This window comes from Trachypithecus francoisi, unplaced genomic scaffold (assembly GCF_009764315.1).
Source record: "Trachypithecus francoisi isolate TF-2019V2 unplaced genomic scaffold, Tfra_2.0 Lachesis_group5, whole genome shotgun sequence".
NCBI lineage: Eukaryota > Metazoa > Chordata > Mammalia > Primates > Cercopithecidae > Trachypithecus > Trachypithecus francoisi.
The window spans coordinates 97,837,280-97,849,850 of NW_022681470.1; the positions used below are offsets into that span (position 1 = coordinate 97,837,280).

The 12,571-nt window shown below is 47.4% G+C and overlaps 1 protein-coding gene across 1 annotated transcript; it reads right to left on the bottom strand.

Annotated features, from left to right (window-relative positions):
• Window positions 1-36: 36 nt before the first annotated feature.
• Window positions 37-12,438, bottom strand: BNIPL (BCL2 interacting protein like). The gene is made up of 10 exons (XM_033195213.1): window positions 11,940-12,438; window positions 11,048-11,143; window positions 10,515-10,579; window positions 10,058-10,282; window positions 4,448-4,630; window positions 4,153-4,255; window positions 3,863-3,994; window positions 1,715-1,801; window positions 1,433-1,531; window positions 37-959 (listed from the first exon to the last, which is right to left on the bottom strand). Exons 1-10 carry the CDS (start codon window positions 12,179-12,181, stop codon window positions 923-925), a joined length of 1,269 nt encoding a protein of 422 aa, XP_033051104.1. The 5' UTR covers window positions 12,182-12,438; the 3' UTR covers window positions 37-922.
• Window positions 12,439-12,571: the final 133 nt, after the last annotated feature.

The following is a 12,571-nucleotide window of genomic DNA, read 5'->3' on the forward strand; positions in this document are numbered from 1 at the left end:
GTGGTGAAAGAGTCGTTCACTTCTTTGGAGTAGAGCTTAAATGTCTCATCGCAGTTTATTAGTCTCTACAGTTCTAAATTTACTAAAGAGGGCAAAAATACAGGTTTTGAAAGCACTCCTTCCCAGGCTCACAGGCAGCAGACATGACTTAGAAGAAAAAAGGGAATACAGGGGTTCTTCAAGATTTAATGAGCTGACTCTCCCGGCTCCCAGCAGGCAGGCTGGCTGTCAGGTAAGCCTCTTCCATCCAAGGTGGAAGGATCACACCCCTCCAGTTAGAGAGGAGGAAAATGAGGACCCAAAAAGATCATTTGCCCAAGGTTCTACAGCTAAAGTAGGATTAAAACCCAGAGCTCTGGCCGGGTGCGGTGGCTCACACCTGTAATCTCTGCACTTTGGGAGGCTGAGGCGGGCAGATCACGAGGTCAAGAGATCGAGACCATCCTCCTGGCCAACAAGGTGAAACCCCGTCTGTACTAAAAATACAAAAAAATTAGTTGGGCATGGTGTGTGCCTGTAGTCTCAGCTACTCGGGATGCTGAGGCAGAAGAATGGCTCGAACCGGGAGGCAGAGGTTGCAATGAGCCGAGGTGGCGCCACTGCACTCCAGCTTGGCCATAGAGCCAGACTCTGTCTCAAAAAACAAAACAACCCCAGAGCTCTGCATATCCCATACAAAATGACCCTACATTCAGCCTTCCGCCCCAACAACTGGAATGAAAGTCACCCAGCAGATCAGCTTCCCAGTCTCAAAGGCCTGCTGAAGGCAGGGTCATGCAAAGGACAAAATCTCACTGAGAAGTGAAGATCCGGTGGTACTGAGGTTGGGAATAAGATGATTTACAAAACAGCTCAGATGTGTCAGGGATTCGGGTGTAGGCAGATCACTAACTGGTTCTCAGGCCTTTTATCCAGTCCTATGTTAGGTCCCTCTTGAGCCACGGAGATCCCGGTCCAGCCTAGGAGAGGGAGGGGAGAGAAGAGGTTCAAGGGCAGGACTTGGGTTTTACTTTCTGGTTTGGGGAGACAAGCCAGGTGAACTGAAAGAGCTAGATGATTGGGTTGAATCATCATTTAGCACTTTTGCTCCCTAATACCCTCTCCCCCACTGGATATCATCTGTTCACTGCCAATACATCTCTTCCTAATTTTTAGGGCCAGTCTGAATCTCCTCTGCACTGTGATTATTCCTTTATTTCTTATTGCCTCTGCACTTATATATATAGGTTTTTTTTTCATTTATTCTTGTTGGATGCAGTAGTGTCCTTCATTTCTTCTCTGGGTGTGTGCAGTTTCCCCATATATATTAAAGCACCCGAAAGCAGGGCCTCTGTCTTTTCGTTCTTTTGTATGTCCCCCAAGACATTAAAAAAGTAGGGATTGGCTTTACACATCCCACCCCCAAAGCTTTATCCTTAAGTGTGAAACTCACTGTCTGACAGCTTCAGGGATGTGGACTTGATCCAGGGATATGAGTTGGGCCAGCTCCCCCAGGCTGTCCAGAAAACGGATTTTTCGTGTGAATTTGGAACTGAAAAGAGAGAATAAACCAACTGTGTTTTGTATTGGGAGAAGGGTTCCCAAAAATCCTTGCAAAGAAAAATGTAGAAGTAGAGTGGTTAAGGCTAGAAAGAATCAAGGTGGAGAAAGATCTTCATCTTGATTTTGAAAATGGGGGGAAGGAGGAGGGAGTCCTTGTTCCTAGAACTAGTACCTGATGAAGGGCCGAAGCAGTGCCAGAAATGCCTTCACATACCATGTAGCATGGACAACCACCAGGGCTCGCAGGTTTTTCCGTAGCCTGAAAAACAGCAGGAGATCATCCTATTTCTTCTTCCACCTTTATGTGTGAAGATCAAGTAGAACTGTTTTCTGTACTGTAACTTCCTTCACTTCTCTAGTTTCTAGATTTATCTGGTACTTGGGTCTAATCCCCATTCCATCAGCTGTAATCTCAGCTCCACCCATCTTATTTAGCCCTCCATGATCCTCACTTTTAAAAAATTCTCCTTTCAGATTTTTTTTTTTTTTTTTTGAGACAGAATCTTGCTCTGTCGCCAGGCTGGAGTGCAGTGGTGCGATCTCGGCTCACTGCAACCCTCCGCCTCCCGGTTTCAAGCAATTCTTCTGCCTCAGCCTCCCAAGTAGCTGAGATTATAGGCATATGCCACCATGCCCAGCTAATTTTTTTTTTTTTTTTTTTTTTTGAGACGGAGTCTTGCTCTGTCGCCCGGTCTGGAGTGCAGTGGCCGGATCTCAGCTCACTGCAAGCTCCGCCTCCCGGGTTCCCGCCATTCTCCTGCCTCAGCCTCCCGAGTAGCTGGGACTACAGGCGCCTGCCACCTCGCCCGGCTAGTTTTTTTTTTGTATTTTTAGTAGAGACGGGGTTTCACCGTGTTAGCCAGGATGGTCTCGATCTCCTGACCTCGTGATCCGCCCGTCTCGGCCTCCCAAAGTGCTGGGATTACAGGCTTGAGCCACCGCGCCCGGCCGCCCAGCTAATTTTTGTATATTTTTAGTAGAGATGGTGACTTGTCACCATGTTGGCCAGGCTGGTCTTGAACTCCTCACCTTGTGATCCGCCCACCTCGGCCTTCCAAAGTGCTGGGATTACAGACATGAGCCACCGCACCTGGCCACCTGGTCTTTTTCTGCTCCATTTCCCTCTTGTGCCCAACCCTTGCGTAAGTTCCTTTTGCATGCTTTTACATCGCTCCATGACCAAGATTACTTATAAAACTCTAGGTGGAAGAAGACCAGCAAGGACAAAAAAAGGAAAGGGGGCAAGAAGAGAAAAGTGAGCAAAGGGAGATAGGGGAACCAAAAGGGGAAAAAAAATTCCTGAGAAGGAAAAGAAGACATAGGGCCAGGGACAGTGTCTCACACCTGTAATCCCAGCACTTTGGGAGGCTGAGGCAGGCAGATCACCTGAGCTCAGGAGTTTCAAGACTGGCCTGAGAAACATGGCAAAACCCTGTCTCTAACAACAACAACAAAAAATACAAAAATTAGCTAGGCATGGTGGTGGCACATGCTTGTATTCCCAGCTACTTGGAAGGCTGAGGTGGGAGAGTGGCTCGAGTCAGGGAGGCAGAGGTTCCAGTGAGCCATGATCACACCACTGCACTACAGCCTGGTGACAGAGAAGACACATAGGTCAGTGATGAAGGCAGATAAGAAGATAATGGAGGTATGGAAAGGGAAATAAATAGCAAGACTGAGAGAAGAGAAGAGTGCTTTCTGTGTGCCAGGCAATATGCCACACTAATTTAATTGCTTTTCACAAATACCCAGTGGCAAAAGTATAATCATTGCCATTTTACAGATAAAGAAGCTAAAGTGGCTAGGTGCAGTGGCTCATGCCTATAATCCCAGCACTTTGGGAGGTGGAGGCGGGCAGATCACTTGAGCTCAGGAGTTTGAGACCAGCCTGGGCAAAATGGTGAAACTCCATCTCTACAAAAAATACAAAAGTTAGCCGGGCATGGTGGCCCATGCCTGTAGTCCCAGTTACTTGGGAGGCTGAGGTAGGAGGATCGCTTGAGCCTGGCAGGCAGAGGTGGCAGTGAGCTGAGATCGTGCCACTGTACTCCAGTCTGGATGACACAGCCAGCTGAAGCTGAAGCCCAGGGAGGTTAAGTGACTTGTCCAAAGCCATATAGCTAGTAAATGGTAATGTGGTAATGGCAAGATTTGAAGCTAGATTTCCCTGACTCCAAGAGAGGACAGAAGACAAAAGAGCTGGGAAAGGAACGTGGAAGGACAAAGACAATAGGAAAGGACTAAATGGAAGAAGAAATAATAGAAAGGTGGGAAAAAAAGATGAGATAGACAGTTGTAGCCCTCTCATCCCAGGTCTTACCGCCGATCCAGGGTATGGTAACACTGGCGTATCCAGCTCAGAGGTGGAACTTGGGCCCTGCTTGTGCCTCCACTCAAATGAACAAGCAGGTAATTTTCAGCTACTAGCAGCTCCAGAGTTCCCACCATATACCTGGGGGGATGAAATTGCAGGGAAGGTATGTGTTGGGGTTTCAGGGAGTGAGAGGAACATTACTGTACTCTCCCATCAGCTACTGATCTTTGAAGGAGTTCTTTTTTACTTTTCCCTCCCTAACACTGCCCTGTAGCCCTTCAGGCCTTCCACCTCACCTAAACAAGTGTTCCATGACATAGGTGTAGTTGGGGATGTTGCTTCTAGGTAGATAACAGGAAGCAAAAAGGATGACAGCATTGAGGCCATCACCGTGGTAACCTGGAGAGTATAAGGGGAAAATTCATTTGGTCAACAAATATGTATTGACAGATAGTATATCTGTTTAAGTTGAGGGACTCTGAGGGTCTTTGGAAGTTACAGGATAGATTTTGGATCCAATGACTGAGTCTCCAGCTTAGGCATTTTATTAAGAAGCCATAGCTCTTACCCTCCATTTATGCTAGCCATTACCTCCATGAGCCAGGACTTTCTTATAGGGCTCAATGACAGTCATGTCTACGCGTTGCTCCCGTGGTCCGATTCGGAACACCCTCCAGTGATGTCCATCTTCTTCAGCCACATCCCACATACAACCTCGGCCCAGCCTTTCAGCTGCCTCACTGGCGCCCAGACCCTCTGCCCGGGGTAGTTCATCTAAAAGAGAGGGATGGGGAAGGATCAGGCAGATTTTCTACCTTCAGTTTTTTATAACTTCCTCAGATTCCTAGTTTGTTACTCTAATCTGTCATTCCTCGATTTTTTCCTTTTTTTTTATCCTTTTCTTTGAGACAGAGTCTCACTCTGCCACTCAGGCTGGAGTGCAGTGGTGCAATCTCAGCTCACTGCAACCTCCGCCTCCCAGGCTCAAGTGATCCTCCCACCTCAGCCTCCTGAGTAGCTGGAACCACAGGCACGTGCCACCACGTTCAGCTAATTTTTTGGTAGAGATGGGGTTGTACCATGTTGCCCAGGCTGGTCTCAAATTCCTGAGCTCAAGCGATCTACCTACCTTGGCCTCCCAAAGTGCTGGGATTACAGGCGTGAGTCACTGCATCCGGCCTTTTCCTTGACTCTTTAGCCCTGTTTTGTCCCATCAACCCAATATCTTGCTGGTTTCTTTCTCCTGTGACTCACTATCTTCACCTTTTAACTAGATGATGGACTTAGGATGACCTTGCACGATGACCCTTAGCAGTATCAGGTATTTTTTGAGATTCTTTCTTTTCTTTTCTTTTCTTTTTTTTTTTTTGAGACGGTGTCTCATTCTGTCGCCCAGGCTGGCGTGCAGTGGCGCAATCTTGGCTCACTGCAAACTCCACCTCCCGGTTCATGCCATTCTCCTGCCTCAGCCTCCTGAGTAGCTGGGACTACAGGCACCTGCCACCACGCCTGGCTAATTTTTTTTTTTTTTTTTTTTTGAGGCGGAGTCTCGCTCTGTCGCCCGGACTGGAGTGCAGTGGCCGGATCTCAGCTCACTGCAGCTCCGCCTCCCGGGTTTACGCCATTCTCCTGCCTCAGCCTCCCGAGTAGCTGGGACTACAGGCGCCCGCCACCTCGCCCGGCTATTTTTGTATTTTTAGTAGAGACGGGGTTTCACTGTGTTAGCCAGGATGGTCTCGATCTCCTGACCTCGTGATCCACCGTCTCGGCCTCCCAAAGTGCTGGATTACAGGCTTGAGCCACCGCGCCCGGCTTTTTTTTGTATTTTAGTAGAGACGGGGTTTCACTGTGTTAGCCAGGATGGTCTCGATCTCCTGACCTCGTGATTCACCCGCCTCGGCCTCCCAAAGTGCTGGGATTATAGGCATGAGCCATTGAGCCTGGCTGAGATTCTTTCTTTCTTTAAATGATTTTCCCTAGATGAGCTCATCTAGTCCCATGTCTTCAGTTCCACCAGTAAGGAAATGATGTCTGTAATCCCAAATTTGCCTCTCTAACCCAGGCTTCTTTTTTTTTTTTTTTTTTTTTGAGACAGAGTCTTACTCTGCAGCCCAAGCTGGAGTGCAGTGGCACAATCTCAGCTCACTGCAACCTCCACTTCCTGGGCTCAAGCGATTCTCTAGCCTCAGGCTCCCGTGTAGCTGGGACCACAGGCATGCACCACCACGCCCAGCTAATTTTTGCATTTTTTGTAGAAACAGGGTTTTGCCATGTTGCCTAGGCTGGTCTTGAACTCCTGAGTTCAAAGCAATCAGCCCAGTTTGGCCTCCCAAAGGGCTGGGATTACAGGCATGAGCTACCACACCCAGCCTCTAACCCAGGCTTCTGCTCTAACTCTAGCCGTATCCCTAAATGCCTAGAGTGTACATCTTCACCACATCTACTTGGTGTCTCCTTGTGATCAACAAATCACCAGATTCAAAAGGGAACTCAAGGCTGTGCTCAGTGGCTCGTGCCTGTAATCCCAGCACTTTGGGAGGCCAAGGCAGGAAGATTGCTTGAAGCCAGGAGTTTGAGACCAGCCTGGGCAATAAAGTGAGACCTCATCTTTACAAAAAATTTAAAAAAAAATAAAACTACAAATTACAAAACAATAACAACAACAACAAAATGGAACTCAAAATCATTCTCTTCTGCTTTGGGGGGCCAAGGTGGGAGGATCACTTGTGCCCAGGAATTCAAGGCTTTAGTGAGCTATGATCATACCACTGTACTCTAGCCTGAGTGACAGAGTAAGACTTTGTCTCTGAAAAAATACTAATAATACAGCCTGGGCAACAAGAGCGAGACTGTCTCAAAAAAAAAAAAACAATTATAATAATAAATAAATCATTCTTCTTATTCTCCCTCGTATTTCCTATTTCCTATTTTTTTTTTTTTTTTTCTGAGATGGAATCTTGCTCTGTTGCCCAGGCTGGAGTGCAGTGGTGCGATCTTGGCTCACTGCAACCTCCATCTCCCAGGTTCAAGTGATTCTCCTGCCTAGTCTCCCGAGTAGCTGGGACTACAGGTGCACGCCACCCCAGCTAACAAATTTTTTGTATTTTTAGTAGAGACAAGGTTTTGTCTTGTTGGCCAGGCTTGTCTCGAACTCCTGACCTCAGGTGATCCACCTGCCTTGGCCTCCCAAAGTGCTAGGATTACAGGCATGAGCCACTGTGCCCGGCCATATTTCCTATATTGATGAATGACTCAATCCATCTAGCTGCCTGAATGAGAAAACTGTATTATTATTATTGTTGTTGTTGTTGTTGTTTTCTTTTAGAGACAGGGACTCACTCTGCTACCCAAGCTGGAGTACAGTGGCTCGACCTTTGCTCACTGCAGCTTTGACCTCCTGGGCTCAAGTGATACTCCCACACCAGCTTCCCAAGCAGCTAGGGCTATGGGTACACATCAGCACACCTGGCTAGTGAGAAAACTGCATGTCATGTGAAATGCTTTCTTCTCTATCAGCCCTGAAATCAACTGGACTCCAGATTGTCTTCCATCTATCTCTATGATATTCTTTCATCATCCTTTCCATACTGCTATCCTGGTTTGTGTTCTTAGTATTTCTCACCTGGCCTTGGTACTAGCCTCCTGACTGCTTTCCCTGCCTCTAGTCTGTTTTTTTCCAATCCACTCTCTATACCACTGCTAGAGCAAGTTTTCCTGTCTTCTCTACCTTTTTTTTTTTTTTTTTTTTTGAGACAGGGTCTCACTCTGTCTTCTAGGCTGGAGTGGAGTGGCATGATCTTGGCTTACTGCAACCTCGACTTCCCAGGCTTAGGTGATCCTCACACCTCAGCCTCCCGAGTAGCTGGGACTACAGATGTGTGCCACAAAGCCCGGCCAATTTAAAAAAAAAATTTTTTTTGTAGAAATAGGGTTTCACTTTGTTGCCCAGGTTGGTCCCAACTCCTGGGCTCAGGTGATCTGCCTTCCTCAGCCTCCCAAAGTGTTGGGATTACAGGTGTGAGCCACTGCACCCAGCCTCTTTAGCTTTTTATTCAAATGATAATATATTATACCCATCATTCTGCATGATCTTTCCATAGCAAGAAAGAGCTGCTTCTTTTTTTTTTTTTTTTTTTTTTTGAGATGGAGTTTTGCTTGCCGCCCAGGCTGGAGTACAATGGCGCGATCTTGGCTCACCACAACCTCTCCTCCCAGGTTCAAGCGATTCTCCTGCCTCAGCCTCCCGAGTAGGTGGGATTACAGGTGTGTGCCACCATGCCCAGCTAATTCTGTATTTTTAGTAGAGATGGGATTTCTCCATGTTGGTCAGGCTGGTCTAGAACTCCTGACCTCAGGTGATCCAACCACCTCAGCCTACCAAAGTGCTGGGATTACAGGCGTGAGCCACTGCTCCCGGCCTAAGAACTGCTTCATTTTAAAAAATAGTTTCATAGCCAGGCACAGTGGCTAACGCCTATAATCCCAACACTTTGGGAGACTGAGGCAGGAGGATTGCTTGAGGCCAGGAGTTCAAGACCAGCCTGGGCAACATAGCAAGACCCTGTCTCTACAAAAATATATAAAAATCAGCCAGGTGTGGTGGCGTGTGCCTATAGTCCCAGATACTTAGGAGGCTGAGGCAGGAGGATTGCTTGAGCCTAGGAGGTTGAGGCTGCAGTGAGCCAAGATCGTGCCATTGCACTCCAGACTGGGCAACAGAGTAAGACTGTCTCAAAAACAAAATGTTGCCTAGTATTTAGTATTCCATTGGATGGATGTACCATAACATACGTAGTATCTTACTGCTGGATCTTTAGGTTGTTTCCAATCTTTTCAGAGTCATTAAATTTGATAATGTTACTCCTTTCATTAAAACCTTACTGGGCCAGGCATGTGGCTCACACCTGTAATCCCAGCACATTGGGAGGCCAAGGCAGGCAGATCACTTGAGGCCAGGAGCTCAAGATCAGCCTGGCCAACATGGTGAAACTCCATCTCTACTAAAAATACAAAAAATAGCCAGACGTGGTAGTGCACGTCTATAATTCCAGCTACTCAGGAGGCTGAGGAACAAGAATCACTTGAACCCGGGAAGCAGAGGTTGCAGTGAGCCTATATCGCACCACTCTACTCCAGCCTGGGCAACAGGGCAAGACTCTGTATCAAAAACAAAAAACAAAAAAACTTATCATGACTCCCTATTGTCTACAAGATAAAACCTAAACTCCTTAGCATGGCAGCAAGGGCCTCCATGATGTGACCTTTGTCTACTTAACCCAGCAGCACTATCTTTTGTCATTCTCTCTTCACCTCCCAGCCCTCCATATTAAAATAGTCATGTTCATACTTTGAATTCCCCAACATGCCATGCTATTGCTTGGGTTGCTTCTGCTTCTTTTCCTTAGAATGCCCTCTCTCCAACTACCTGATAAATGTCAGCTTCAGCTTAGCTCAGAATCATCTCCTTCATGAAGCCTTTCCTAACATCTCTCAGGTAGAATTGACTTTTCCTTCTCCCTGTCTACACTGTACCCTAGACATATATAGATCATAACCTTTAACTGCATCTTTTTTTTTTTTTTTTGAGATGGAGTTTTGCTCTGTCACCCAGGCTGGAATGCAGTGGCACCATCTCAGCTCACTGCAGGCTCCACTCCCGAGTTCATGCCATTCTCCTGCCTCAGCCTCCCGAGTAGCTGGGACTACCGGCTCCCGCCACCACGCCCAGCTAATTTTTTGTATTTTTCGTAGAGACAGCGTTTCACCGGGTTAGCCAGGATGGTCTCGATCTCCTGACCTCATGATCCGCCCACCTTGGCCTCCCAAAGTGCTGGGATCACAGGTGTGAGCCACCGTGCCCGGCTCCTGCAATTATTTTTATAAATGTTTATTTCCTACTAAGCAGGGAATTACCTGTAGGGCCTCTCTTATTCATCTTTATAACCCCAGTCCTATACATATAGTATATAACAGGCATTCTATTAAATTTTCCTTAATAAACAAAGGGCTCCCCTCCCCCTCTATTGACTACTCTCACATTGGACCTATAAGCCCTACTGTTCCATTTGAGGAAACTAATTTTGCTGGCTGTGGCCCATGGTCCCACCTTATTTATTCTAACTGCAGTCCCATTAAGTCCATCCTGATCCTTTAGCTCTAGCCTCTACTTCTAACAGCTGAGTCCTCTGGTTTGTTTCCCACCTTCCCATTCAAATTCATGTCCACTGTCCAGCTGCTCCGAGTCTGAAGGTGTCTCCAATTCGTCTACCTCCAGGTCAGAACTGCCATCAGGAGAGGAAGGCGTAGACTGGGTGGGCGAAGCTCCATCATTTCCAGGCCCCTTAGTCAGACTCAGCCGCAACTCTGGGGCAGAAAGACGCTTGCGCATGGGGCGCTGGCCACACAGGGCTAAAGTGCTGGGGGTACCTGCCGTTGGAGAAAGGGGGAAAAAGAGAACCAAGATGGGTGTGTGCGTTGGAGGGCCGAGAGGGCTAGAATTCCTGTATGTGAAAGTGATAATATGGGGTGAACGCTGAAGAAGGACTGATGCAGGGGAGATTTGGGGAAGGGGGAAATGGAACTGTAAAAGGATAGAGGTGGTATAGCCCTTTACTGGACTGGAATCAAGAACTTGAGGCCTGGTTTCTACTTGACCTACCTGCCTGTGAATCTCCTTTAGGGTCTCCAGGATCTTCAGAAGGGTCAACCTCCTCAGGAAGCAATCTAGAGGGAAAGATATTAAAAGGCAGCAGAGATATATACCAAAGGCATCAAGCCAGGACTCAATATATAGGTTCTCTCTCCCCACCATGATTTTATCACCTATGCTTTCTTTTTTTTTATTATTATTTTTTGAGACAGGGTCTCACTCTGTTGCCCAGGCTGGAATGCAGTGGCACAATCACAGCTTACTGCAGCCTCTACCTCCAGGGCTCAAGCAATCCTCCCACCTCAGCCTCCCGAGTAGCTGGGACTACAGGTACGCACCACCACACCTGGCTAAATTTTATATTTTTGTAGAGATGGGGTTATGCCATGTTGCTCAGAGAAGTCTTGAACTTCTGAGCTCAAGTGATCCACCTGCCTCGGCCACCCAAAGTGCTGGGATTACAGCCATGAGCTGCTGCGCCATCCCCTCCGTCCATTCGTGACCATCCCTCCCTTCTCCCAGCCGCCCTCACACATCCTCACCTAGGGAATTCTTCATCCTGCCATTCCTCCTTCAGCTCCAATTCCCCATGTCTCAGGGCTGCTCCTAGTTCTGGTGCTTCTGCAATCTCCCGGACCCTAAGACAGCCCCACAAGAAGAAAAGATTAAGGGAATTGAATAGTAGGTAAGAATAATTGAAATGAAGAACAGTAATTGAGATACAGAGCAGAGGGCAGGCCTTCAAAAGAACTCAGATCTCTTGCCTCCTATACAGATGTTTCTCTTACCTTCACCACTTGCTAGATTACCTGCTTGTTGGGTTTGAGAGCAGAGGAAAGATAGAATGTAAACTTAATCATATTGACCTCTATAGCAACTGCTCCACCTACGAAGTTGGGGTTAGAGATATCCCACATTACAATTGGCTGGAACCCAGCTAGACCCACCCAGCTATCACTGAGCAAAGTCAGGAAGACAGCACCTAGTCAGGCCTGCCTTTCCTCCACCCAGTTGGGGAGTGGCTAAGGGAAAAGATGGCATAGATGGAGGGGTGGAGGAAGAAGGTAAGAAGAAAGATTTGCCACAACGAGAACCTGGACCCAAACTCAGTTCTGGTTCAGCTTTCCTAATGGCCATTCTGGAGGGTGAGGGTTAGAAAATAAAGAACACAGGCAGATTTATCAGATACAACATATTATAAAAACTTCCTTTATTTTTAAACCAGGGAATTATCCTAGAATCCCCTATGCCCCAGATCCATACCATACTGACATTTCCTACCTAAAACACCCTCATCCCTTCTCTGCAAATTCTCTTACAATCTTGTCTCCTTGAGGAACCCGAGATTTGACCCAGTAAGAGCTGGGTGGTGGGGAAGTCTCTCAGGACTATTTATTCCCTGTTACCAATCAAGTGAGCCAAGATCTTACTTACCCAACATCTGTCTTTTTTCCTGCCTCTTGTATCGTTCCCATCTTCACAAGTCTTCCTGCCTCCTTCTTTAAACACCTAGGAGTTGTTGGGGAGCTGGTTGTCCCAGCCCCCAACACTTCTTTACCTCTTTTCTGTCTCAGCTGTTGTAGTTCTTGCCTCCAAGGAGGGAGGTGTGGAGGGGAGGTAACCTCATCTTGAAACAGGTTTTGCCACCTCCTCTCCCCAGGAGCAGGTTTGCCCATAAGAAAAACCCTGCCTCCTGTGAGGGGGTGGATTTTGGGGAGGAGAGTGCATTTTCTAGGGGGGGCCAGCCTTGGGTGAGTCTAGGAAAGCAATTGTTCTCCTTTCCAGACTCCATATATCCCTCTCAAAATTGCTCTTTACACAAACAAGCAAAAAACCAGTAGGAACGGTTGTTTCTGGCTGGGCGTGGTGGCTCACGCCTGTAATCCCAACACTTCAGGAGGCTGAGGCGGGCGGATCACCTGAGGTCAGGAGTTTGAGACCAGCCTGACCAACATGGAGAAACCCCGTCTCTACTAGAAATACAAAAAAAAAAAAAAAAAAAGTATCCAGGCGTGGTGGCGCATGCCTGCAATCCCAGCTGCTCAGAAGGCTGAGGCAGGAGAATC

What these genes read in the sequence shown, in the direction of transcription:
- BNIPL (XM_033195213.1), bottom strand. Translation starts at nt 12,181, where the DNA reads ATGGGCAAACCTGCTCCTGGGGAGAGGAGGTGGCAAAACCTGTTTCAA. An exon ending in CAGGATGAAGAATTCCCTAG is followed by an intron (nt 10,580 to 11,047) that starts GTGAGGATGTGT and finishes CTTTCCCTCTAG; the next exon opens with ATTGCTTCCTGAGGAGGTTG. An exon ending in TAAAGGAGATTCACAGGCAG is followed by an intron (nt 10,283 to 10,514) that starts GTAGGTCAAGTA and finishes CTCCAACGGCAG; the next exon opens with GTACCCCCAGCACTTTAGCC.